This window comes from Calonectris borealis, chromosome W, assembly GCF_964195595.1.
Source record: "Calonectris borealis chromosome W, bCalBor7.hap1.2, whole genome shotgun sequence".
NCBI lineage: Eukaryota > Metazoa > Chordata > Aves > Procellariiformes > Procellariidae > Calonectris > Calonectris borealis.
In genome coordinates this window covers 25,615,153-25,638,255 of record NC_134351.1, presented here as the reverse complement: position 1 = coordinate 25,638,255, position 23,103 = coordinate 25,615,153, and the positions used below count along the sequence as shown (strand labels likewise).

The following is a 23,103-nucleotide window of genomic DNA, read 5'->3' as shown; positions in this document are numbered from 1 at the left end:
GCATCGGTTGCATGATGTGTAGAGGGGACCCTCCCTTTGAACATCCAGCCCAGCACCGGCAGTCGGGGTGCCAGGAAGAGCTGTGCTTCAGTACCAACCACTTCCGAAGCAGCTCGAACCCCTTCATATGCTGCCAATATCTCCTTCTCAGTTGGAGTGTAGCGGGCCTCGGATCCTCTGTATCCCCGACTCCAGAACCCTAAGGGTCGACCTCGAGTCTCCCCTGGTGCTTTCTGCCAGAGGCTCCAGGTAGGGCCATTCTCCCCAGCTGCGGTGTAGAGCACATTCTTCACATCTTGTCCTGCCCGGACTGGCCCAAGGGCTACTGCATGAACTATCTCCTGTTTAATTTGTTCAAAGGCTTGTTGTTGCTCAGGGCCCCATTTGAAATCATTTTTCTTCCTGGTCACGTGATAGATAACACCTAAGAAAGCTTGTGTTTCCTTTTTGCTAGTTGGTGGGGACATGGCTGTTATTTTATTGATCACATCTGTTGGGATCTGATGACATCCATCTTGCCATTTTATTCCTAAAAACTGGATCTCCTGTGCAGGTCCCTTGACCTTACTTCATTTTATTGTAAAGCCGGCCTTCAGAAGGATTTGGACTATTCTCTCCCCTTTCTCAAAAACTTCTTCTGCTGTGTTGCCCCATACGATGATGTCATCAATGTATTGCAGGTCTTCCGGAGCCACATCCTGTTCCAGTGCGGTGTAGATCAGTCCATGGCAAATGGTAGGGCTGTGTTTCCACCCCTGGGGCAGTCGGTTCCAGGTGTACTGGACGCCCCTCCAAGTGAAAGCAAACTGTGGCCTGCACTCTGCCGCCAAAGGGATGGAGAAGAATGCATTAGCGATATCATTGGTGGCGTACCACTTGGCTGCCTTTGACTCCAGTTCGTATTGGAGTTCTAGCATGTCTGGCACGGCAGCACTCAGAGGCGGCGTGACTTCGTTCAGGCCACGGTAGTCTACTGTTAGTCTCCACTCTCCATTGGACTTTCGCACTGGCCATATGGGACTGTTAAAGGGTGAGCGAGTCTTGCTGATCACTCCTTGCCTCTCCAGTCGATGAATCAGCTTATGGATGGGGATCAGGGAGTCTCGGTTGGTGCGGTATTGCCGCCGGTGCACTGTTGTGGTAGCGATTGGTACCTGTTGTTCTTGGACCTTCAACAACCCCACAACAGAAGCATCCTCCGAGAGACCGGGCAAGGTAGACAGCTGTTTAATTTCCTCCATCTCCAGGGCAGCTATACCAAAAGCCCACCAGTACCCTTTTGGGTCCTTGACATACCCTCTCCTGAGGTAGTCTATGCCAAGGATGCACGGAGCCTCTGGGCCAGTCACAATGGGGTGCTTCTGCCACTCGTTCCCGGTTAGGCTCACTTCGGCCTCCAATACAGTTAACTCTTGGGATCCCCCTGTCACTCCAGAAATACAAATGGGTTCTGCCCCTTTATAGCTTGATGGCATCAGGGTACACTGTGCACCGCTGTCTACGAGAGCCTTCTACTCCTGTGGGCCTGATGTGCCAGGCCATCGAATCCACACAGTCCAGTAAACCCGGTTGTCCCTTTCCTCCACCTGGCTGGAGGCAGGGCCCCTCTAGTCCTGGTCATCATATTCACTATCCACTTCTTGTAAGTATGAATCAGAAGTCCCTTTGTTAAGGTCGGAAGTGCAATCAGCCCTTCTACTCTGTCTGGGGAGCTGCTCCCTGGAGACTGGAGCAGCAGTTTTCCTGGAAGAACCCCCTTTTGGGGTTGTTTTCCCTTGCAACTCATGTACCCGTGCCTGTAGGACTGAGGTAGGTTTTCCATCCCACTTCCTCATGTCCTCTCCGTGGTCACGCAGGTAAAACCACAGGGTGCCCCAGGGTGTGTACCCACCATGTCTCCTCTCTTGAGCAGAGGGACGCTTGCTCCTAATGGCTGAGACACTGGCCCGTGCAGGTGGGGAGCAGGACATATCCTCTTTGATTTGCTGGACCTCCTGAGACAGTTTCTCCACAGCAGAGACACAGGCCCGTAGGGAGGAAGAGAGACTTTCTTCATATTGCCGGAGTTGGCCAGCCAGTTCATCCACTGTTTGTTCCTCTCCATCTCTCCAGGTCATTATTGCCAATGAGTTTGCATGTGACGCTGGTGCGCTCCGTACAAACTTCCGCCACATGGGTCGGGTGCATTTGACTTCATCTGGGTCTTTGGATAACTGCTCGTTGTTCAGGTCATCCTAAATCACCTCCAGCATGGCTAATTCCCTCAGGTACTGGATACCTCTCTCCATGGTGGTCCAGTTGCCTGGGTGACATATAACATCTTCCTTGAAGGGATACCTTTCCTTCACACCTGACAGGAGTCGCCTCCAGAAGCTGAGGACTTGTGCCCCTTGTCCAATCGCTTTGTCAATGCCCCCTTCCCTAGAAAGGGATCCCAGCTGCTTGGCTTCCCTACCCTCTAATTCCAGGGTACTGGCCCCATTATCCCAGCATCGGAGCAGCCAGGTGACAATGTGCTTGCCTGGACGACGGCTGAAGTCTTTTCGCATATCTCGCAGCTCACCCAGAGATAGGGATCGGGTGGTCACCATCTCATTTACGGGTTCTGCCTCCTCCTCCTCCTGTTCTCGTGATGGCCCTGGTTCATCTTCATCCCTTACTAGATGAGCTGATTTTCTTGTGCATTTTCTTTTTTGTATAGGGGCGACTGATACTGGCATGGGTTGGTTCTCTGTCGCAGGGGGCGGAGTAGCTGCCCTGCCTGCTGTGGGGGGTGGGGTAACCACAGGGCCTGTTGCTTTGTCATCAGCTGCAGAGATGTTTCCTTCCCCTTGGGGGTTCTGAGTGGTGTTAAACAGGGCTCGGTAGGCGTGGGCCAGGCCCCAGCACATTGTAGTGATTTGCGTCTCCCTAGAATGGCCAGGGTGACAGCATACTTTTTCCAAATATTCTACTAATTTTTCAGGGTTCTGCACTTGCTCAGGGGTAAAGTTCCAGAACACTGGGGGTGCCCACCGTCCCAGGCATGTGCCCATGCTATCCCACTCACCCTGCCACTCATAACTATCCAGCCTTGGGGCAGATCTCTGGATGACATTCTTAAATTGCTTACTAACCTTGGATAAAACCACAACAATATTCCCAAGGAGTACCAATAGATGTATCTTAACTACCCAGGGATGTTCAAGGTACTGGCAAGTTATTTTAACAAAGGCGATGACATCACAGAGGAAGGTAACGAGGGTGCCATTCTCCATTTCCTCCATAAAAAATCTCTCAAAGGAAAAGGTATAATTGCTAATGGTCTCCATGAGGTGGTACCCGAAATACAGAAATGGCTTCATTATGAATCCCAAATACCAAATAACCCCCAATGCCAGCGTTTTAGTAACAAATCTCCCAGGCAAAACATCATTAATCACGGCAGAGCACAACAGACTACAAAACCCAACTCCCATTTTTAACAGGTACAGTAAAAACAAGAGCATGGTGCAGAACAAATTAATATTTTACCAGATATAAATTCCTTAATATGCTCTAATTAATCTGTCGTTATCTCAACCCTTCGTGCCCCACGTTGGGCGCCAAAAAGGACTGTCGTGGTTTAACCCCAGCCAGCAAAAATAAACCCCACGCAGCCGCTCGCTCACCCCCCACTCCGGTGGGATGGGGGAGAGAATCGGGAGGGCACAAAAGCTCCTGGGTTGAGATAAAAACAGTTTCATGATTGAAATAAAACTAAGTAGAACAGTAATAATAACAATGAGAACAACAACAATAACAGAATACACAAAGCAGGCAATGCACAACACAACCGCTCACCGACCGCTGACCGCTTGTCACGAACGGGGGCGAGCCTCCTCCACACACCTGGTTTTTATACTGAGCATGATGTCACATGGTATAGAATACCCCATTGGCCAGCTGGGTCCACCACCCCGGCTGTGCTCCCCCCTCCCCGGTGCAAGCATCACCCAGCAACAGCCAAAACATCAATGGGCCATCAACGCTCCTTTCACACTAAACCGAAACCACAGCACACCCCCAAGCTACTGGGAAGAAAGTTAACTCTGTCCCAGCCGGAACCAGGACAACCCACAAACATTTTTTTTTTCCTTCCTGGTTGTTTCCCAAGACCAATGTTGTGCGCTGTGGCTGGGGGACATGCGAGCCCTGGTGCCGTCCCCGGTGGGACGGGGGTCCCAGGGTGGGTGCTTCCCTGTGGAGCCTGGAGGGGTTTTGCAAAGGCGAGCGGGAGCTGCTCTCCCTGCTGCCAGCACTGACTCAGTTGGGAGCTCCTTGTGGAAAGGGGAGGCCCCTGGGCTTGAGATTTGGGATTTGGGTCTCTCCCGGCTCTCCTGGTGCGGTCTGAGCCCTGGGGCTGAGCCCCACTGGTACCCAGGCTGGGCATGGCCATGCCGCAGGTGCTGTGCCCTGCTGCTAGGCATCCTCACTGGGAAGGGTGAGCTCTGGCATTGCCTTCTCCCCTTCTTTATTCAGGTTTCAAATTAATCTGACCTTCCCCCGCTCAGGCTTGTGCAAACACGGCATGCAGCCCTGAGCAAGGAGCTCCTGCTGGCCCAAGGGGAGCCCTGTCCGCCCCCAACTTGTGCCATTGCTGTCCCCTCCGGGTGAGGTCTCCTGCTGGGACCAGGGTGCCAGGGGGTGCTGGGTGATGCTGGAGCACCCACTCTCGCTGTTGGTGCACCAGCCCCTGGCAAAGGCACCTCCAGCTGTAAATCAGGGCATGGTTAATCCTCTGGTACAAGCTGCTAGGAGGCTGGGTGCCCGGATCTGGCATCTCCGGGCTGGGCGAGGGGTGGCTGCAATGCCTCCATCCAGGGCAGGAGCCTGTGTGCTGGAGCCGGCGATCATCCTCCCAGCTTTGACCCTCCTCCATCACCCGCCATCCCAGCCCTACATTCTCCATCCTTTGCCAAATCTCAGCTCTCTGCTCTGCCCCAGCCTCACCGGGATGTCCCCAGGCTGTCAGCCAGGAAGGGAGCGGGGAAGGGATGATGGGGGGCAGCGCCGGGGCCAGCCCTGGCCCAGAAGCGAGTGCCCGACTCATCCACCAGCTTATTTTATTTTATTCCCCTCTCTCAGTGCCTTGCTGCATACCGCAGCCTTGCTTTTTATAGCCCCCAGGTGCAGCCTTGGCATGCTCCCGGACAGCTCCCCACCACGGCCCTGCTCACTTGGTGCCAGCTGCGCTGTCCCTGGGGTCCCCACGGCAGTTCAGCAAGAGGAGAGCGCGGGCTGTGGAGGAAGGCAGATAATTAAACCCTAACCCGGCACCACACTCCCGTGCCAGCGGAGGTGTTTAAAGAGCTGCATTAGTCACCCCCGTCGCAACCGGCACGTGCCGTGTGCCAGGTCAGAGGCAAGTGGTGGTGGCCCGTCCCTCACCATCCCCTCCGGTGCTGCCCAGGGGTGTTTCCAGCCCGTGAGAGCCGCCGGCTTCTTCCATGAAAACACAGCCAGTTTGCTCTGCCGTGGGGGGTGTCAGTGGTCCCCCCACCACCCCCAATTCCCCCCCCCAGGCCCTGGCAGGTTTGCACTGCTATGAGAGAGGTTAGAGGGAGGTTAGAGGTTCCTGCCCGCTCCCCAGGAGTACTTTTACGAGCACCTGGGGCTTGCTGCCACATTTCTGCATACCGCAGCCGTTCCCATGGCTGGGATGCTGCTACAGGGTCTGGAGCGAGGAGGAGGAGGAGATGGGATGTGTGGCTCTTTTGCAGGTTGCGTGCCCAGAGCATCCCTCTGTTGGGATGCGGGGTTTGAAGAGCAGGGTCTGCCAGCCAGTGGGCAGGGAATGAGCATCCTCGCTGGGAAGTGGCAGGGGACAGACCCGGCAGCTCCCCCCCCATGCTTTCTCCAGCCGTGATTTCACTGCCGCGGGAAGGGAGTGCGGCCAAGGGATGGGCCCTGCTCACCCCAGCGGCACCCGGCTCACTTGCTGGGGTATTAGTCATTTGGGCTGCAGCTGGGGACGGGGTGTGCCTGGGGTCCCCGTGAGCCGTGGGGACAGGGAGCTCGGTGAGCCTGTGCTTTTGGGATGCTGCCAGGGAAAAGGCAGAGGGATGGAGGGAGGGATGGATGGAGGGGCTTCTGGGCTCACAGCCCACCATCCCCCTCCTCACTGCTGCCTGGAGAGGGGACAGAGGGCAGTGGCGAAGCCAGATGTGTGCCGGGCATCTCCAGCTGAGCAGATGGGGCCGGGACAGGGCCACCTTTGCCGGGCTGATGCCCGCAGCTGCTCCCTGACCAAAAAGGCTGCGGCTTTTTGGGGCTGGGCACGGCAGCACGGAGGCAGAGGAGATGCTGTGGGGAGGCAGCATCCCGTTTCAGGGATGGATTTGGGGAGATGTCCCAAGGAGAGGGCTTCTGTGGAGGTTTGCAGGTCCCTGGGGATGGGGGGAGACCCCAGGGTGCTGAGGAGCCACCGGAGTGGGGACGCTGCCAATGGCCCCTTGCTCTGCATGGGCGCCGGGGGTGTCGGGTGCCCAGGGCTAATTTTAAACCCTGGCTGAAACACTGGCTGGCTTGTTCTGCCTCCGGTGGGGAGGCAGGGAGAGGCCAGGTGGTGAAATACCGGCGGTGCTGCCATGTGGCTGCCACCAAGCAGCTGGGGCCCGGCAGCCTTGCCTGCACACAGGCAGGGCAGCGGGCAGGGGAAGGCAGGGAGCTCCAGGGGCATGGAGGAAGGGATGTGCAGGGGTGGGTTTTCCAGAAGCACCAGCTGAAATTTTTACCCAGTGCAGGTGGCTGCAGGGGGTGGGCTTCCAAATCTGCTCCCACCCGAAGGCGCTGGGCTTCACCCTGTAAGGGTTGGGGTCTCGCCGGCAGCACCCCGATCCTTGGGCGAGCCGGGGGTGGCTGGGGGGGCTGCGGGAAGGGGGAGCCGCTCACACTGCTGGCCAGGTGCTGAGCATGCCGGGAGAGGGGAAAGCCTGGGAGACTCGTTCTGAAACAAGGCTGCCCTTTCATTCTGCTTTATGACTGCATTTTAATATCCACAAACACCCCTCCCTCCCTGGGCCACTGCCAGTGGAGCCTGTATCGCCTGTGCTTGGCCTGCCGAGAAACCCTGGCCAAACCCTGGGCCCCAGCACGGGGGAGAGGATTATATTTCCCCCCCTTTGTTTTTTTTAATATATGTTTTCTACAGCTCTAATTAGACAGGCTTGAGCCCTGGCCAAGGCAAACACACCTGGGGGAGCCTTGCCCTACAGACCCCATCTGCCGTGCTGGGGGCTCTGCTCCCTGCACAGCTGCTGCCTGGCCCCTTTATACAGGAGGGGGCTACTCAGGGTAGGGGGGGGTAGGACCGCTCCCACACCAAGCCTTCGAGCAGCCTCTGCGCAGGAGTAGAGCCTGGCGAGGCGGCGTGGGGAGATGGTGCAGAGGTGGCGGGGCAGCAGGTGGCTGCAGGGGTGCCCGGCAGAGCCTCATCCTGTGCATGCCCGGGAAGGGAGAACACGGAGGCTCCCCAGCGTGTCCGAGTGTGTGTCAGGCTGCAGGACCACCTACCTGGTGACACCCATCCAGGGACCGTTTGGGAAAACGAGCAGGGGACATCAACGTGCCAGGCCACCACAATGGCTTGCATTGACAGCCAAATCCACACTGGGCTGAGCTTCGGGTGCTTGTTCCTGTGACTGCTGGCTTTCTTGTGGAGCTTTTTGGCTGGGCTTTTCTCCCTGCGGTTGTTTCAGGGGCCACCCCATTGCTGGTGGGCTGAGCAGTGCCAGCACCCCCACGCTGGGGTCTGGTGGGTCCCACACCACGTCTGTGCCTAGCCGGAGCCAAGGGAGCTCTTGGGGGTCTCTGCTTGCCCACGTTGGAGTCCCACCTCTTCTTCTTGGGTTTAAAGCCCGATGCTGAACAGGGACTGGGGTGCACACCCTGACCATGCGATGTGGGCCAGGGAGGGGCAGCACCCTTGGGTGGCACCCAGCGCCACAGCTCATCCTGGAGGACATTTCCTCCTCCCCTCCATGTGCCATCTGCCAGGGACATGCAGGGGACAGCGCTGTGCCCCCCCTCCATCCCCAGGGATGGCTGCAGCACGGCATCCCCTCCTGCTCTGTCTGCCCAAGCAGTGAGCAGGCAGGCACCGAGCAAGCATCACTGCTGCAAACTGCCCTCCCGGTGCCCGGGGTGCTGTCAGCCGCTTCTCCAAGGAGCTCTGGCAGATGCTTCACCCTCCATCGCCCCAGCTGGCAGAGTGGAGAGGCCTACAAAGGGGATGCTGCTGTGTGTGAGCTTGCCCTGCTGCCCCCCGATGCACCCAAGCCCTTTGCACCAGCATTGCTGTCTTGGGGCAATAGTAACTGTAGCGGCAGTTTAAAATAGAAAAAGCAGGATCTGGCCTCACCAGGACCTGCTGACTCCCTTCAGGTGATGGGCTGGGGGGATTGTACAGGCTGGGACATGCCTCCATCCTCCTCTGGCAAGTATGCCAGGCTGGAGGGTTTCCCCATGCATGGGGGGGGTTTGGGATGCAGTGGCTGCTGGTCCTGGTGAAGGGACCTGGGTGCCTCTGACCGGAGCTGGGGCTGTGCAGAGGGCAGCTCTAGTGTTTTGTGAAGGATTTCGGAGCTGCCTTGGCCTCCAGTCAGAGCAGGCTGCAACGGGAACATTTCAAAATTCTTTTGGACAAGGAAAATTCCATGGGCAGCCCCTCTCCGGAGAAAGTTTGGGATGGCTGAAATGTTTGGAGTGAGAGGCTGCTTGCTTTTGTTTACTTTGAACTATAACATTGGGGGGGGGAACCCCAAAAGGAAAAAAAGAGACAATAGGAGCCTGTAAACAGAGCTGGCCCTGAGCGAGGCCGGGCCGTCTCTCCAGCATCGTGGAAGGAGATGTGTCAGCACACTCACCATGTTGCCCTGCTTTCCCCCCCCCCGGATATGTTTGCACTTAATCTTTCATGAGAACTTGGTTGTTTTTTTATTTTCCCCCAGCAGAAAACAAGCCAGATGGTGTTTTTCCAACCTTCTCAACTCAGGCAGGGCCTGGCCCCTGGCCCTGCTCTGCAGCCCCCAGCCTCAGCAGTGGGCTTCTGCCCCAGCTTTTGCTCACTTCTTGCCGCTTCTACACCTCTCCTTTTGGCTTGGGGGCTGCTGTCCAATTGACCTGGCGCAAGGCAAGGGGCACGGATGCTGCCGCAGCAAGGTGTTTCCCCAGCCTCCAGCCCTGCCACGTGCCTCGTACCCTGCTGCATCCCCTGGGCTGCCTCCCCTTAGCAAAGCAGGCAGGGTTGCCTCCAAGCTTGGAGAAGATGAGCCACGGTTGTCCCACTGGGCGCCAGAGCCCGGCACCATCATCCCCACATTGCACATTGCCGGGGGTCCACAGCTGCCATCCTCCCCCCACGCAGGGACACCACCAGTGGGCTGCAAAGGGTTAATGGGCCACCCTTTTGTGGTGGCTTTATTTGGCCACCCAGGTGGCCCTTAATGACACCTGAAATCCCTCTCCGGCCCAAAAGGGATTTTGTTTTGCAAAAGGAGTGACAGCAAATTGCTAGCTGGGGAGCGTTTGTGCCTCGGTATGGCAAGCTGTTAATTTTGGCCTTGTGGCCCTGCAGCGTTTTGGCTGACCCGGGCGCCTTCATGCCTTGGGGATGGAGCTGAGCCCGATGGCTCCCAGGCACTGGCCAGCTTTGGGGCATGGGGAAGGATGGGGGGAGCACCAGGCAGGAGGAGGATGCTGCGGGGCCCCTCTCCTGCCTGGGCTTCCTGGCTCCAGTTCATCGGGAGCATTGGGAGGAGCTGGGCTTGTGTGGGTCGCTCACATATATGTACATATATATGTCCATGCCCTACATATATGGATGCATATGCTCTTCTATCACAGCTCCAGGGCCAACTTCTGGGGAGGTTTGTTCTGGGGGGTGCAGATGCTGCTGGGGGGGGGTGAAATGCTGGGGTGCAGGCTGGTGCCCAGCTGCCCCGTCATGCCAGGAGCTTTGGGTTCACTGAAACCTCTGTCGGGCTGGGCTGAGCCTGGGAGCAAAAAAATATCCCAAATCCCAAACACTCCTGGGACAGGAAAAGCCTTTCCTGCCCTACTCTAATCACAGGGTGGCCCAACTCCCTGTCGGCGGGTCCCACCCATGTCCCCGGATCCGGCACAGGTTCTGCCGTGCCCATCCCCATCCTGCAACCTTATGCCGAGGACAGTGGGGATGCAGCCCCCCGTGACTCCAGCTGCAGCGTTGGTGGGTTTCTTTACAGCTGGGAGATTATTTTTAGGAATTTCTCCAGCATGTGGCTTCGGGGGAGGGGAGCATGGGAATGGGAACAGGGAGAGGGGGAACCCCTTCTCTCCCCCCTCTGAATGCAACGCTGCCAGCTGGCGGGGCATCAGGACTGCTGGCTGCTAACAGAGCCCTCGCTGTTTGGCCCTTGCCGATGCTTCCAGTTACAACTGGGAGCCAGAGACTTCTCCTTCCTGTGGGCTGGGGCAGTGTTGGGTAGAAATTGGGGTGTTGGGGTGGGAGTTTCCCAGCCCCCTGGCCCCTCAACACTGGGTCCCGCTAGCGTCCACCAGCCCCGTGGAAGAGAGGTGACCCTCAGGGTATGGGGGGTGTTTGCGCTCGGGTTTGGACACCAGCGGGGCTGATCGCCAGGGGATGGGGGGGAGGGTTTGTCTGGGTTGGATGGGGATTTGCCTTGTGCCTGGCTGTGGAGATGAACCAGTTCCCTGGGCGGTGCTGGGGTTAACCCTGTGTTTGGGCTGAGCTGGGTTTAACTCCACATTTGGGCTTGACTGGGGTTAACCCCACTCCTGGGCTATACTGGGTTTAACCCCACATTTGGGCTGCATAACCCCACATTTGGGCTGCACTGGGTTTAGCCCCACATTTGGGCTGCACTGGGTCTAGCCCCACATTTGGACTTTGCTGGGTTTAACCCCACTCCTGGGCTGAGCTGGGTTTAACCCCGCATTTGGACTGCACTGGATTTAACCCCAAGTTTGGAGTGTGCTGGATTTAATCCCACTCCTGGGATGATCAGGGTTTAATCCCATGTTTGGGCTGCACTGGGTTAAGCCCCACACTGGGACTGTACTGGATGTAGCCCCGCACATGGGCTGCTTGGGGTTTAGCCCCGCATTCAGGCTGCAAGGGGGTTATTGGACTGCACCGGCCTCACAGGGAAAGGCTGTGACTGGTTTTACTGGTTTAGTTGGGGTAATTCCAGCAGCGGGTGCTGAGGTCGCAGTGGGTGCAGGTGTGCATGTGTGTGTGCCGGCTCAGCTCAGCCCAGCCCAGCAGGCATGGGGGCCCATGGGTGCTCAGCACCCCACCGAAGGGGTGCAGAGGAAAGCAGCCCTTTTTGAGGTCCCCAAGGCACCGGAGGGGCTGGGGACAGCGAGTGGGGCTCTCCTCTTGGCCTCGGGGAGCATCACCCCGTCAGTGCCCAGGGTGGGCGAGGAGGTGCCCCCGGGCACTGCCAGCAGTCCTGGGGGCTTGTCACCCGGAGGTGGTGGGGGACACACCTCCCTCCCCACCGGCACCTATTGCTGGGCTTTCTCCAGGCACCCAGTGGGATTTAGGGGACAGGGGTGGCTGGTTGCAGGGGACCGACCCAGCAGTGGGGTTGATGCTCCCCCCACCCCAAAGGTGCATGTTGATGCAATTCCCAGCTGGTGCCATGGGTTTGTGCCACCTCCAGGTCTAGCCACGCTGTTGGGTACAAAACCCTCCGGCCTTTCACTCGCATCTGAAGAGAGGACGGTGCCGAGGTGTGCAGTGTCAGCGGGGATGGAGGCTACTGATGATGCAGGGGTGGGATGCTGCCAGGTTTCTGGGCAGAGCAGTGGCCACGGTGATGGGCTTAGGCTATGCCGCAGCTCCTCGGAGCAGGGCACAGCGTTTCTGCAGGGCTGCCAGGAGGAGAGGGGGTTAGCAGGGCACTGCACTCCCAACCCCACAGGAAAGCAAGAAGAAGGAAATTCCTGCTGCTTCGAAACGCCACCACCCTTGGCCACGGGACGGGTTTCCCACAGCGGGCACTGGCAAAGAGGAGGGTCTGGGGTGCGGGGCCAGGGATGCTCCACCAGCTCAGGGGCAGGAGTGCAGCATGATGCCATGTCCAGGGCATTAGAGCCAGCCAGCGTCAGATGTTGCCCGTTGCAGAGCGGCTTTTTGCAGGTGGGTGACTCTGGCAGGGCCCAGCATGCGGCGGGCAGAGCTGCCGAGTGCTCTTGGGTTGTTTTATTTGCCACATCTCCATTGCAGCGATACTGCCCCCGACCACCCCGGGGAGAGGTTAGGAGGCACCCCAGATTTCTGTGCTCAGTGGGGAGCATCCCATGTCTCTCCCCTGCCATCTTCAGCCCCCCGGCATGGTATCATCTGTGTGTGTGTCCCCTGCCACCCCTGGCTCTGCATGCGGCTCATTCTCTTTGAAGAGTGACTTAAAATGAAGCAAAGCAAAAAAAAACCAAAACCCACTGTCTTTCAAAGCACTGAGTGCAAGGAAAAGTTGGCCTCCTCCAGGACTCTGTGCCAGGCTTTGCCAGGCCACGGCAGGGCATGGCACAGAGCGGCCGTGCGTTGGCATCAGTGCCAGTGCACATGGCTGTGATTTGGGGGGATGGGGGGATGTTTTGGCTCACGGCATTTTGGTTTGGATGCAGGAAGGGGCTCAATAGCAGGATTTCTTCCCGCATCTCCCCAAAAACCTTTGGATGGGCTAAAATGATGCCCAGCAGGACAGAGATCAGTGCGGGATGGAGGGTGGCACCTTGTATTTCTGGCTCACACCTGTGGGTGCCACACACAGCCCAGTCACCCCGGCCATGCTAGTGATGAGAGCATCCTGTGTCGGGGGTGCAGAGTCCGGCACCGCTGCCCTCCCTGCCGGGGCCAAGCCACAGCCCCAGGCTGGGATTGGTCCCACTGCCCTGGCCATGGCCATGGGAGGTCACCCAGCCCTGGGCAGGTGGCAGATGCCTCTCGGCCCGGGATCAGCATGTGGGGAGGAAGAAAAGCTCCGATTGTTCCCTCTGCCCCGGCTCAGCTCCAGGGCCACTGTGCCAGGACTCCCCATCCCCAGGATATGTCACTGCGGATGCAAGCATAGAGGGATGCTTTCTCCGCCTGTGTGCCTGTCCATGGGGGTGCAGAGCCACTAAGGAAGGTGGCCTGGCAATGCACGTGCGTGTGAGTTCATTTGCATGCCTGTTTTCTCCTCGGCCAGGGAGTTTGGTTGCGGAAAGTAAGGGGATCCTTTCTGGGCAGGCTGTTTTGCAGCTCTGCCTGGCCCTGAGTGCCTGGCCCCCTGCCACGCCACCGCACCCAGGGCAGGTGAAGGCTCCGGGTCTTCCCCCTCTCTGTGGCTCCTTCTCCTTTTGTTTGTGGCCTTCGGGCAGGCAAGGAAGGGCTTGCCCTGTTTCTTCTCTCTGTGGTGGTGTTCAGCTGTGGCTAGGTTTCAGCAGTGCTCAGGCAGGTCGTTTATTAAGCCAACGTGTGTGTCTGGGGGGGCTCGGTGCTGCCTTCCCCCACACTGTGCTGGCAGAGGTGGGAAGCTGCCCAAAAGAGCCCGTCTGAGACAGGGGAGCTCATGGGGTGCTGGGGTGAGGATGGGGAGTGCTGGGGGTCCCTGGGACGGAGGGTGCTAAAGGGTGGGAGGATACGGGGTGGCCCTCAGGGTGAGCGGTGGGGGACCACTGGGGGATCGCCATGGAGACCAGGGGTTGGGATGTGGCTGGGGATGGGGTCTACAGAGACGCCTTCTGCCACCATGTAGGGGTCTGGGGTGCCTCTGGGTTTGTGGGCATTACCACCCGCAGCCAGGCTGGACAGGCAGAGCTTGCACCGTTCCCTGGGGGCATTAGCAGCAGCTGGCTGCAAATCATATCATGCCCCCAGCTCTTCCCTTGTCCGTGCAGGGAAAGATGCCTTTGAGCATCGTGGCTGCAGGGTCATTTTTCCAGGCTGGTCTTGAACCAGTCAGCGGCCCTGAGACCTGACAAGCTCATGTCACCAGTGAGCCAGCACCCAGAGCGTATCCCCCTGCCACAGAGGGGCACGGTGGGCAATGGGTGCAGCAGCTCTGCCTTCACCCTCCACAGCGTTTCCACAAAAACCCAGGGCGGTCAGGAAAAGAAATTATTTTATTTTAAAACTATTTCTCTCTGTCCACACTAACACACTCTCCCTTCCCCCTGACCCCCCCCCCAGCATTATCCCCTTAACTCTGGCCCACGTGGTGTTTGGAGTTATTTTTGGTTGCTGCCTTTAAGTGTATTTTAAGTCTGTTTTTTTTTTTCCATCACCAAAATATTTTACTTTCAGGCTGAATGTTCCCAGTTAATTACCAGCATAGTTTTGGCAGAGACCTTTTAACTGATGTTTCTTGGGAACGTTTCTATAGGTGGTTTGGTAGGAAAAGTCACATGAAATTATTTACATTTGGGGCTTGTGTTTGAGGCTGCCTGGTATGTTCAGGATGGGGCTGATGCAGGGTGCTGCGCGCCTTCCCCCCTGCACTCGCTGGGTTGCAACGCATCTCCTCGTGGCTCTCGTTTCCTTTGCCATACAGTTTGGTCTGTGGGTGCCTGTGGCACACCAGGCTCAGGGCCAGCAGCCTTCCCGCAGGAGAGAAACCGGCAGCTGCTCCGGGGAACCTTTCCAGGGCTGGAGCATCCCTTCCCTGAGCATCCCCCCTTGGCTGTCGAACCCATGTGACTCAGGGGGACGCAGATTTAAGCCCACAAGCTGCAGCCTGCGCTTGGGGCTGGCAGGGAGCTCGCTGCCTCCTGTGTCCTCAACCCCTGCCCACCTGCAGCCAGGAGCAGAGCCTGGCAATATGGGCGTAAATAAGCAGGCCTGCCCATTTGTGAGGGGTGGGCAGGGGGTCTTTCAGGTCTTTTCAGCTGTCTGTGCCTGCTGGGGCCAGGTGGGTCTGGCTGATAGGGACAGTGTGATGCTGCTGAGACGGATGGATGGCGTGATGTTGGCCAGGATGGGTGCCCTGGAGCAATGCTGGCTGGCACAGACAGGGTGATGCTGGCTGGGATGGACAGGGTGACGCTGGCTGATATGTGCAGGACGATGCAGGCTGGAATGGATGCCTTAAGAGCAATGCTGGCTGGCACAGACAGGGCGATGCTGGCTGGCACGGACAGGGCGATGCTGGCTGGCACGGACAGGGCAATGCTGGCTGGCACAAATGGCGATTCTGGCTGTGCTGTGGTAGAGAGGCCCGGGTCTGTGGCTGGGGTTGACCCATGGAGAGCTGGGTGCACATCCTGCCTCAGCATCCCCCTCACTGGTGGTCTCTGAGTGGAAGGAAGGGATTTCAGGGCCGTTCTCCCTGGGCCCAGAGACCCCAAACAGCCCAGAAGGGCACAGACCTGCACAGACCAGCCCTGCAACGGGTGCAGGGATGTGCAGTGATGCAGGACCCCCAGCCAGCCCTGCTCTCGGTGCGGTCTGAGCTCTCACAGACCTGCTCTCCCTGGCTGCGTGAGCTTGTTCAGATCTAATCAATGTCTCCTGCCACATAAAAACAGGCCAGAATTTCTCCTCAGTCCCTTCCCACTCCAGCTGCATCAGCGCAGGTCTCTGGATCACCCCAGTTTTCTCACAGGGCTGGGAGCCAGCCAGGGCTCCTGGCACAGGACTGCAATGGCAAAGAGCCCTTAATCCCGCCAGCCCACGCAGCCCCAAGCTCCTGGTCAGTGTTTGCCCTTCGTGTCCCCCCTCCAGGCACGGGGACTCCTCAGCAGCCAGGGACCGACTGTGACAGTGGCACAGACCCTGTCAGCTGTCCCAGCTGGGGTCCCGGCGGCACGGTCCCCATGCTGTCCCCAGCGGGATGGGATGAGACGAGGGGGAGATGCGGGGTGTGTGGTCCTGCAAGGATGCTCTGGTTTGTGGCGCCCGCTGGCCACCCCATTGCAGGGGATAATGCCCTCTCCTTCCCTGCTCTGCCTCCTCCAGATGCGCAGTCCCATCCCAGGCCTGGGCAGGGTGATGATGTTCCTTGCAGCAGCCCTGGCATCAGCCTCCCTCGCCATCCCCGAGGGCTGGGGAGAGGAAGGTGAGCCCCCCCCCCAGCCCCCCGCATAGCCCCCCACATCCCAGTAAGGCATGACCCTCCTGGCGTGGGGATCCTGGGAGCACCCCATTCCCCCCAAGCAGGCACAGACCTACCAGAGTCAGGGCGTACCTGAAACACAGCCCCACAGCAACGTGTGTCCTCTGGCCAGCCCCCCCCCTGCAGCTGCCCATTGCCCAGCCCCAACTGGGACCAGTCTTTCCCAGTCCCCCATGGTAGTACCTGTGTGAAGCAAGACCCCGCAGCCAGCACCCAGCTCTCCAGAGACGTATAGCCCCAAGCTGCTCACCTTGACACCCAGCCCTGGCACGGGGTGGCACGAGGTGCTGACACCTGTCTGGGGGTGTGTGTGTCCTTCCAGGTGTGCAGTATGGCCAGGTGGGGACGGATGTGACCTTGTCGTGCACCGGTGCCCACGCCGGGTAGGTATTTTCCATGCACACCAAGGGATTTATCCGATGGGATGGTTTACAGGCTGAGCTCCAAAAAAATGGGACAGGAGCAAACTCGCTGTCCCTGTCCCCAGCTGAGCCCCTTCTCTCGGCGTCAGCGCACTGCCCTGTCCCCTCTCCCCCGGCTTGCATGGCCCCGCGTGTGGCTGGGGTGGCCCCGCCGTCTCTGTCCTCTAATGCTGCCTGCCCGGTTTCTCCTCCCCAGCTTGCCGGTGCAATGGAGACGGGCGGGTGCCGCGGCGCTGCCAGAGGGCTCGGCCATTCAGCAGGGAGGGCTGGTGCTGCCATGCACCGGCTTGGCCGCTGCAGGGACCTACAGTTGCCACAGCGAGGATGGTGGCCTCCTGCACGCCGTGTCCCTGCAGCTGGGGCGTGAGTAGTGTGTCCACGGGCTGGGGTGCAGGGGGCATGCGGCCCCAGTGGGACGGGCCAGCGATGGCAGCTGGGGGGGGTTTGGCACTGCCCGTACCCCTGGCAGGGGCTTGCCAAGAGGGGACTTTGCAGTGACACACGGATCCCTGTGTGCTGGCTGGGCTGCAGGACAGGGGACCCCTTGCTGACAGTTGCCTGTCCTGGACCCCAGACCTGCCGGGGGTCCCCTTTGTGTCCTGCAGAGCGTCCAACTACGAGAACTTCTCCTGCTCCTGGACCTCCAGCCTGGAGACCTTCCTCCCCACCAGATACATCACCACCTACAGGTGATGTATCCCTACAGGGAATGGGCTGGGGGGGTTATGGGGTGAGCCCTGCGTCCCAGCCAAGGATAGCCCCCAAATCCTGCTGGTCATCCAACCTCCTGCCCCAAGGACCACGCTGCGCCCTGGAGCAGGTTTCGTTTCGGGGCAAGCGGGGCACCGAGGATTTGCTTGCTCCAAGGGTGGCCCCCCAGCAGTGTTGGGGGGCTGGGACAGGCAGGCTTCCTCCCTGCCGACAGCTCTGCCAGCACCAGAGGGGCTATAAAAGAGAAGCAGGTCACCTGCAAGCTGCCAAGCACTTTGCATGCTTTGGGATGAAAGGAGCCTGGGAAGCATCGCTGCTTCTAATTATCCCAGCAGGCCAAATTAGCGGCCTGCTTTGAAGTCAGCTGGAGCCTGTAAAGCACAGCCCTGCTGAAAGCCGCAGGAGCCGGGGGCTGGGGGCTCAGCAGGGAGCTGGCGGTGGGAAGCAGGGATGTTTGGGGGCCGTAGGGTGAAGGCGAAGCCAGCTGCCGGGGAGCTGCTTTTATCAACGTCCCCATGCCTTTGCTGCTGCTGCGCGATGAAGCTCCAGACTGGTGAGGGATGTCCTCCGTGGAGGACCCTTCTGGGCACCTTGCCATCTCGTTCCCCTGGGACCCCCAGCCCCTGGCTCCTGCTGCCAGGCTGCTCACTGGCGGAGCTGGGCACGGTTTTAGCTCCAGCCCCCGTGCCATGTCACCCGTGTGCATCAATGTGGGAGTGGGGTGCAGCAGAGCAGCCCCCCAGGACCCGGGTGGAGACTTCTGTCCCTCCTCTGGGTCATGGTGGAGTTGGCTTCATGCCATCCCCCATCCTCACTGTCTGCTTTTCCGTCTCTCTCTGCGGCAGGAAGAAATCACTGACAGGCGAAGAGAAGCGGAGGTAGGACTGGCTCCCACTCCGGTCCTGTGCCCTGGGGACTGGCCCCCATCCCAAAGGCTCTGCCGCTGTCCTCAGCGGGGTCCCTGAGGCGAGGGCTGGGTGTCCCCATGGGGGAACCGGCTCCCCAAGCCTGGGGGCCTGGGAGAAAGGTTTGCCCCAGGGAGGTACCTTTGCAGCAGAGACTGTGGGGCTAGGATGGGATGGGGGTCCCTTCGGTCGTGCTTGGAGGGACATGCTGGGCTCTGGGGAGATGAGGGCAGCTGCCCGGACCCTGCCCGAGCTGTAACAGAGGCTGCCTCCTCCACCGGGCTCTTGGCACAGGGGGCTCCCTGCATGGCACCTCCTTGTCAGCACCAGGAAACTATGCATGGCGGGTGAGGGGGACATGTCACCACCCCACCTCCCCATCTTCAGGAACAAGAATGGGCATGTGGGGCCATGCCTGCAGGATCCGGCCTGCCCCGGCTCCTGCACTATCCATGGGTCAGAGTTCTGGAGCTCCTACCGCCTGAACATCACTGAGGTGAACCCGCTGGGCTCCAGCTTCCGCCTCCTCGACGTCACCATGCAGGCCATCAGTAAGTCCCCATCCATCCGTCCATCCATCCATCCATCCGTCCCCCTGTCCATTCATTCCCCGGGCATCCAGCCCCAGGTGGTGGCAGGGAGCCCAGCGCCCCTCTGCGTGGTGGTCTGGCATGACAGGGGCTCCCTGTCCTCTCCCGCACAGTTAAGCCAGACCCTCCGGAGGGCTTGGTGGTGGAGCCCATCCCCCTAGCCCCGCGACGGCTCCACGTGAGCTGGAAGTACCCCTCTTCCTGGCCCAAGGAGCCCCACTTCCAGCTCAGGTTTCGGCTCCAGTACCGTCCCGTCATCCACCGCTCCTGGTCCGTGGTAAGTGGTGGGCGAGGGAAGGCAAAGCTGGCATGGGAATGGGATGGGCACGGGGCTGGGGGAGGGCAGTGAGGGGTGCACCCTCCTGCCCCATGGCTCCCCTCTGCCCGGCACAGGTGGAGACAGTGAACCTGTCCGAGGTGATCACGGATGCCTTCGCTGGGCTGGAGCACGTGGTCCAAGTCAGCGCCAAGGATTTCCTGGATGCAGGGAACTGGAGCGAGTGGAGCACCGAGGCCCGGGCAACGCCAGTCAGAGGTGCCAGGAAGGGGGGCTCAGGCTGCAGCCCCCAGCAGCCCTACCAGGTTGCACCATCCCTCCCCAAAGCCCCTCCAGCACCCCAGGCTGCCCCTCTCCAGCCCCTTCCCCATGGCACCCACCCCCCCAAATATCACCCAGAGCAAGCCCCAGCTCCTGGGATCCCTTAAAGTTGACCCAAAAAGCTGGTCCCATGCACCGTCCAAAAACTGGCCCCATGGTGGACGGCAGAGCTGCAAGGGGGCAAAGCGGCTCCCATCCCCACGGCAGGCTGCAGCCGTGCTGCTGCTATTTGGGGATGGCCCCCCACAGCCTTGGGGCAGAACAGGGCTCCCCAGAGCACCACTAGCACCCTGGGGGCACCCTTGGGCTCGCGGGACCCCTGGGGCATAGGGGCACCCTTCCTTGCTCCTCTCTGTGGGTCCCTGGGATGCAGACCATGTTTTTGAGTGAGTGATTCCCAACCTCTCTGTCCTTCCAGACCCAGCCACCGCAGCAAGTGAAGAAACCACTACAGACGCCAGCCTGGAGAGCCTGGCTGAGGAGTCCTCGCAGGCTCCCAACCCTGAGCCCATCAGTGAGTAGAGCTGGGGGTGGTAGGCAGGAGGGGGGACTGCCCGCAGGCAGCTGCCTGCCTGGGCACACATGTGGCTGAGAGTAATGGGAAGGGTTTCTTGCCCCATGCCTGTGTGTGTCTGGGGTGCTGGGGTGTCCAGGAGCCTGCAATAGGGTCCTGAACCCCTCGGGGCCTGCAGGGGGTGTGGCCAGAGCCATCTCTGGGTGGAGCCAGCAAGTCCCTTCTTTTCCTCTCTCTGGGGCATCCAGGGCTACAGGGCACGATGGAGGTACTGGGATCCAGCAACTCTCCAGGGTGGGAGCAGGCCCCAAAGGAGGACAGGGTCCACCCCTGTACTAGCCTGCCCTGGCTGCAGGGTCCCCACTGGGTGCCAGGGGCTGTGGCATCCCTTGGCTGTGACAGTCTCTCTATCCCAGACCACAGCGACTCCCTGGAGAAGGTGGCCATCCTGGTGTCCCTCGGGATCTTCGCCGCCTTCGTCCTGGCTGCCATTCTCATCATCACCATCCTCGTCTGGTAGGTTGGATTTTGGGGGGGGGTCTGCGTGACTGCCTGTCCCCATCCCACTCTGGCCCCTGAGCCCCCAGCATGGGGTGCCCCATATCCCCCCAACCCTGCTCTGGGGTCCCTGCCCAAACAGACTTGACGCCAGCCCCATAAGGTGGTTCGTGCTCCCATTGCCCCCTTGGCACGGATGTTCCCCCCCACATCAACACCTCTTCCCAGCACACCCCACCAGCCACAGCACTGCCCAGCCTGCCTGGGGTCTTCCTGAGGAGCCCACATCCATGGGACTTTTCTCTGTATCCCCCAAAGACACTGCTGCTACTAATGTCTCCCCAAAGCCTCCTGCCTTCCTGGGGATTCTCCTGCTCCAGGGTCAGCGCAGAGACCCCTCCATATGCCTTTGCCCCCTGGGAGTCCTGTCCCCGGGCACTGCCCAGCTGACCCTGTCCCCGGGTCCCCTCTCGTCCTGCCATTGCTGGGCTCTCCCTGCCATGCTGTGGCTCTGCTGTCAGTCCCTGTCCCCATCCCAGCCCTGCCCGATCTCATGACTGGCTCCTGCTGTAGCCCTGGAGCTGACCCGCTGGAGCAGCTGGGCACAGCTGGATGGGGATGCAGAGCTGGATCGCCAGGGCCGCAGGCAGTCCCAGTGCCCAGGGGGGCTGCTCAGGGTCCTCAGCCACCGCTGCTCTGTCCCCAGGCTCTGGGTAAGGAAACACGGCAAGGACAAGACAAAACCCCACAACTTCTTGGTTGCTGCCACACACTTGAAGGTGCTGCCAAGTGAGTCAGGGTGCAGGGGGGCACAGGGCAGGGGGGGCTTCATCCGCTGCTGCCCCGGGGAAGGGGGCAGGCAGGGCTGTGCCCCCTCTGACCCCCTGCCCTCTCTCTCGGCAGAGGCTCAGATCCTGTAGTGAGTCCCGGCTGAACCCCGCTCCCTGCACCCGCTCGCCCATGCATGGGACTTGACGCCACTGCTGGCCCCCCAGGGCCCACGCCTCCCGGATCGCCCCACAGCCGTAGACATTGCCAGAGCCCCCAGCACCCTGGGGGTGCGGGATGGACCCTAAGGAGAGAGGCTCTGCTCCCAGGAGCTTTGGGCTGCCCGTGCCTGCCAGGACCTGGCTGGAGGCACCTCGGACTCAGGGTGACAGGCCAGTCCCCACTGCCAGGTGCTGCTGAACACATGGGGATGGGGCACCGAGCCAGCCCCACCTTGCTGCCCAGTGTCGAGGGGGACCGTGAGTGCAGGCTCCCAGGGGTGCTGGACATCAGTGAGCACGGGGTGCTGAGCTCTGCCCATCACCCCCCCACCAGCTGCCAGCAGGCAGAAGGGATCCCTGTCCCTCTGCCCCTCGCCCCCATGCCGTGGCCGGACAGAGCAGTGATGCCAATAAAGGGGATAGCATTGGCATTGCCCAGGCAAGACCCCCCCTTGCACATGGTGCTGGGCCAGGGGAGAGGTGAGTGGCACTGGGCAGGAGGAGAGATGCCAGCTTGGGGACAGTCCTTGCAGGAGGTGCATGCACAGCAGGGCTGGTCCCCAGACAGGGCAACCCCTCCCCAGGAGCCTGGTGGGGGCTGAGAGAGACCCTCACCCAGGCCAGCCCTTGGTGAGTGCCAGAAGAGGATGCAGGCAGCTGCCTGGGGCATCTCCCATGCCCTCCCCAGCCTGGCAGCAGGGACAACCCCCCTCGCTCGGCATGTGGCCCCCTCCCTGCGCCTCGACCTGGCCCCTCTAGGTGCTCAGTGCCAGCAGCCCGATGAGATCCAGATGGGGCTGGGTGGAAAGTCAGGCAGCGGCGGCGCAGGGAGTGCAGGGAGCAGAGCCAGCGTGGGGTGGGTCCCTGTGCCTGCCCCGCCTGGGACATGTGTCACTCCTGGCTGGGCCCCGGGGCTGTCCTTGAACCCGGGGTGCAGAGGGAGCCTGGAGGGGGGGACCTCCTGCAAGGGTCCTCGTGGGGACTGGGTTGGAGAGGACAGGGGCAGGGCTGTGCCCTTTGCAACGGCTTGTGGCACTGCCAGGTGTATGCCCACAGTCCCCTGTGCGATAACCTGCCTGAGGCTCTGCCCTTGCTGGGTGCCCCTGCACTCCCACCCCGGGTGCGGGTGCACGGGGGCTGCTCGTGCTGGTGCTTAGTTTTGCGGGGTCCCAGCCTCTCGCTGCCCCTGGTGAGCGCATTCACTCTGGATGGGGGATATGGGGCTCAGCCCTCCATCTCCAATGTGCTACTGGGATGGCACCATCCTTGGACGGGAGCAGGGCTCTCCATGGACCAAGTAAGGCAGGTCACCAAGCTGGGGAGGTATAAGGGGCCAGATCCTGCCTGGGTTTCTGGGCCCAACAGCCACATCCCCTCTCCCAGGTGCATCCCAGACTTTGCCAGGTCCAGCTGTGTCATGCTGCCATCACCTTCTGCTGGACTCTGGTCCCCAGCATCCCACCCAGTCAGTGTCCTTTCTGATGTGCCACGGTCACCCTTGTCTCCCCCTAGTCCCCAGCATGCCATGGGCAGCTTCCAAGCTTTCTGCTTGGAAACCTGCTCTTATCACCACCAGATCCCACTTCCCCGCCACTGTGGGGGGGATCAGGGCTGTGGTTGTCCATAGGATGCTGTTGAACATGGGTGATGTCCATCCCATAGCCATGGCTCCAGCGTTTGCAAACTGAGCTCAGTGGTTTCCTGGCACCTGGTGCTGGTTTAGAGGCTGATGCCTGCTCAAGACGCAGGAGTGCA

At 60.2% G+C, this 23,103-nt stretch overlaps 1 protein-coding gene across 1 annotated transcript in view; it reads left to right on the top strand.

The window, feature by feature from the left end:
- The window catches only part of LOC142075021 (interleukin-11 receptor subunit alpha-like), a 32,715-nt gene extending 11,436 nt beyond the window's left edge, over positions 1–21,279 (top strand). The window contains exons 2-13 of the mRNA XM_075136011.1: positions 15,965–16,064; positions 16,444–16,504; positions 16,740–16,906; positions 17,118–17,232; positions 18,100–18,132; positions 18,547–18,710; positions 18,863–19,026; positions 19,143–19,284; positions 19,766–19,861; positions 20,278–20,377; positions 21,066–21,148; positions 21,263–21,279. Coding sequence (XP_074992112.1) covers positions 15,965–16,064; positions 16,444–16,504; positions 16,740–16,906; positions 17,118–17,232; positions 18,100–18,132; positions 18,547–18,710; positions 18,863–19,026; positions 19,143–19,284; positions 19,766–19,861; positions 20,278–20,377; positions 21,066–21,148; positions 21,263–21,279 — 1,242 coding nt within the window. The remainder of the gene's footprint in view (positions 1–15,964; positions 16,065–16,443; positions 16,505–16,739; positions 16,907–17,117; positions 17,233–18,099; positions 18,133–18,546; positions 18,711–18,862; positions 19,027–19,142; positions 19,285–19,765; positions 19,862–20,277; positions 20,378–21,065; positions 21,149–21,262) is intronic.
- Positions 21,280–23,103: the final 1,824 nt, after the last annotated feature.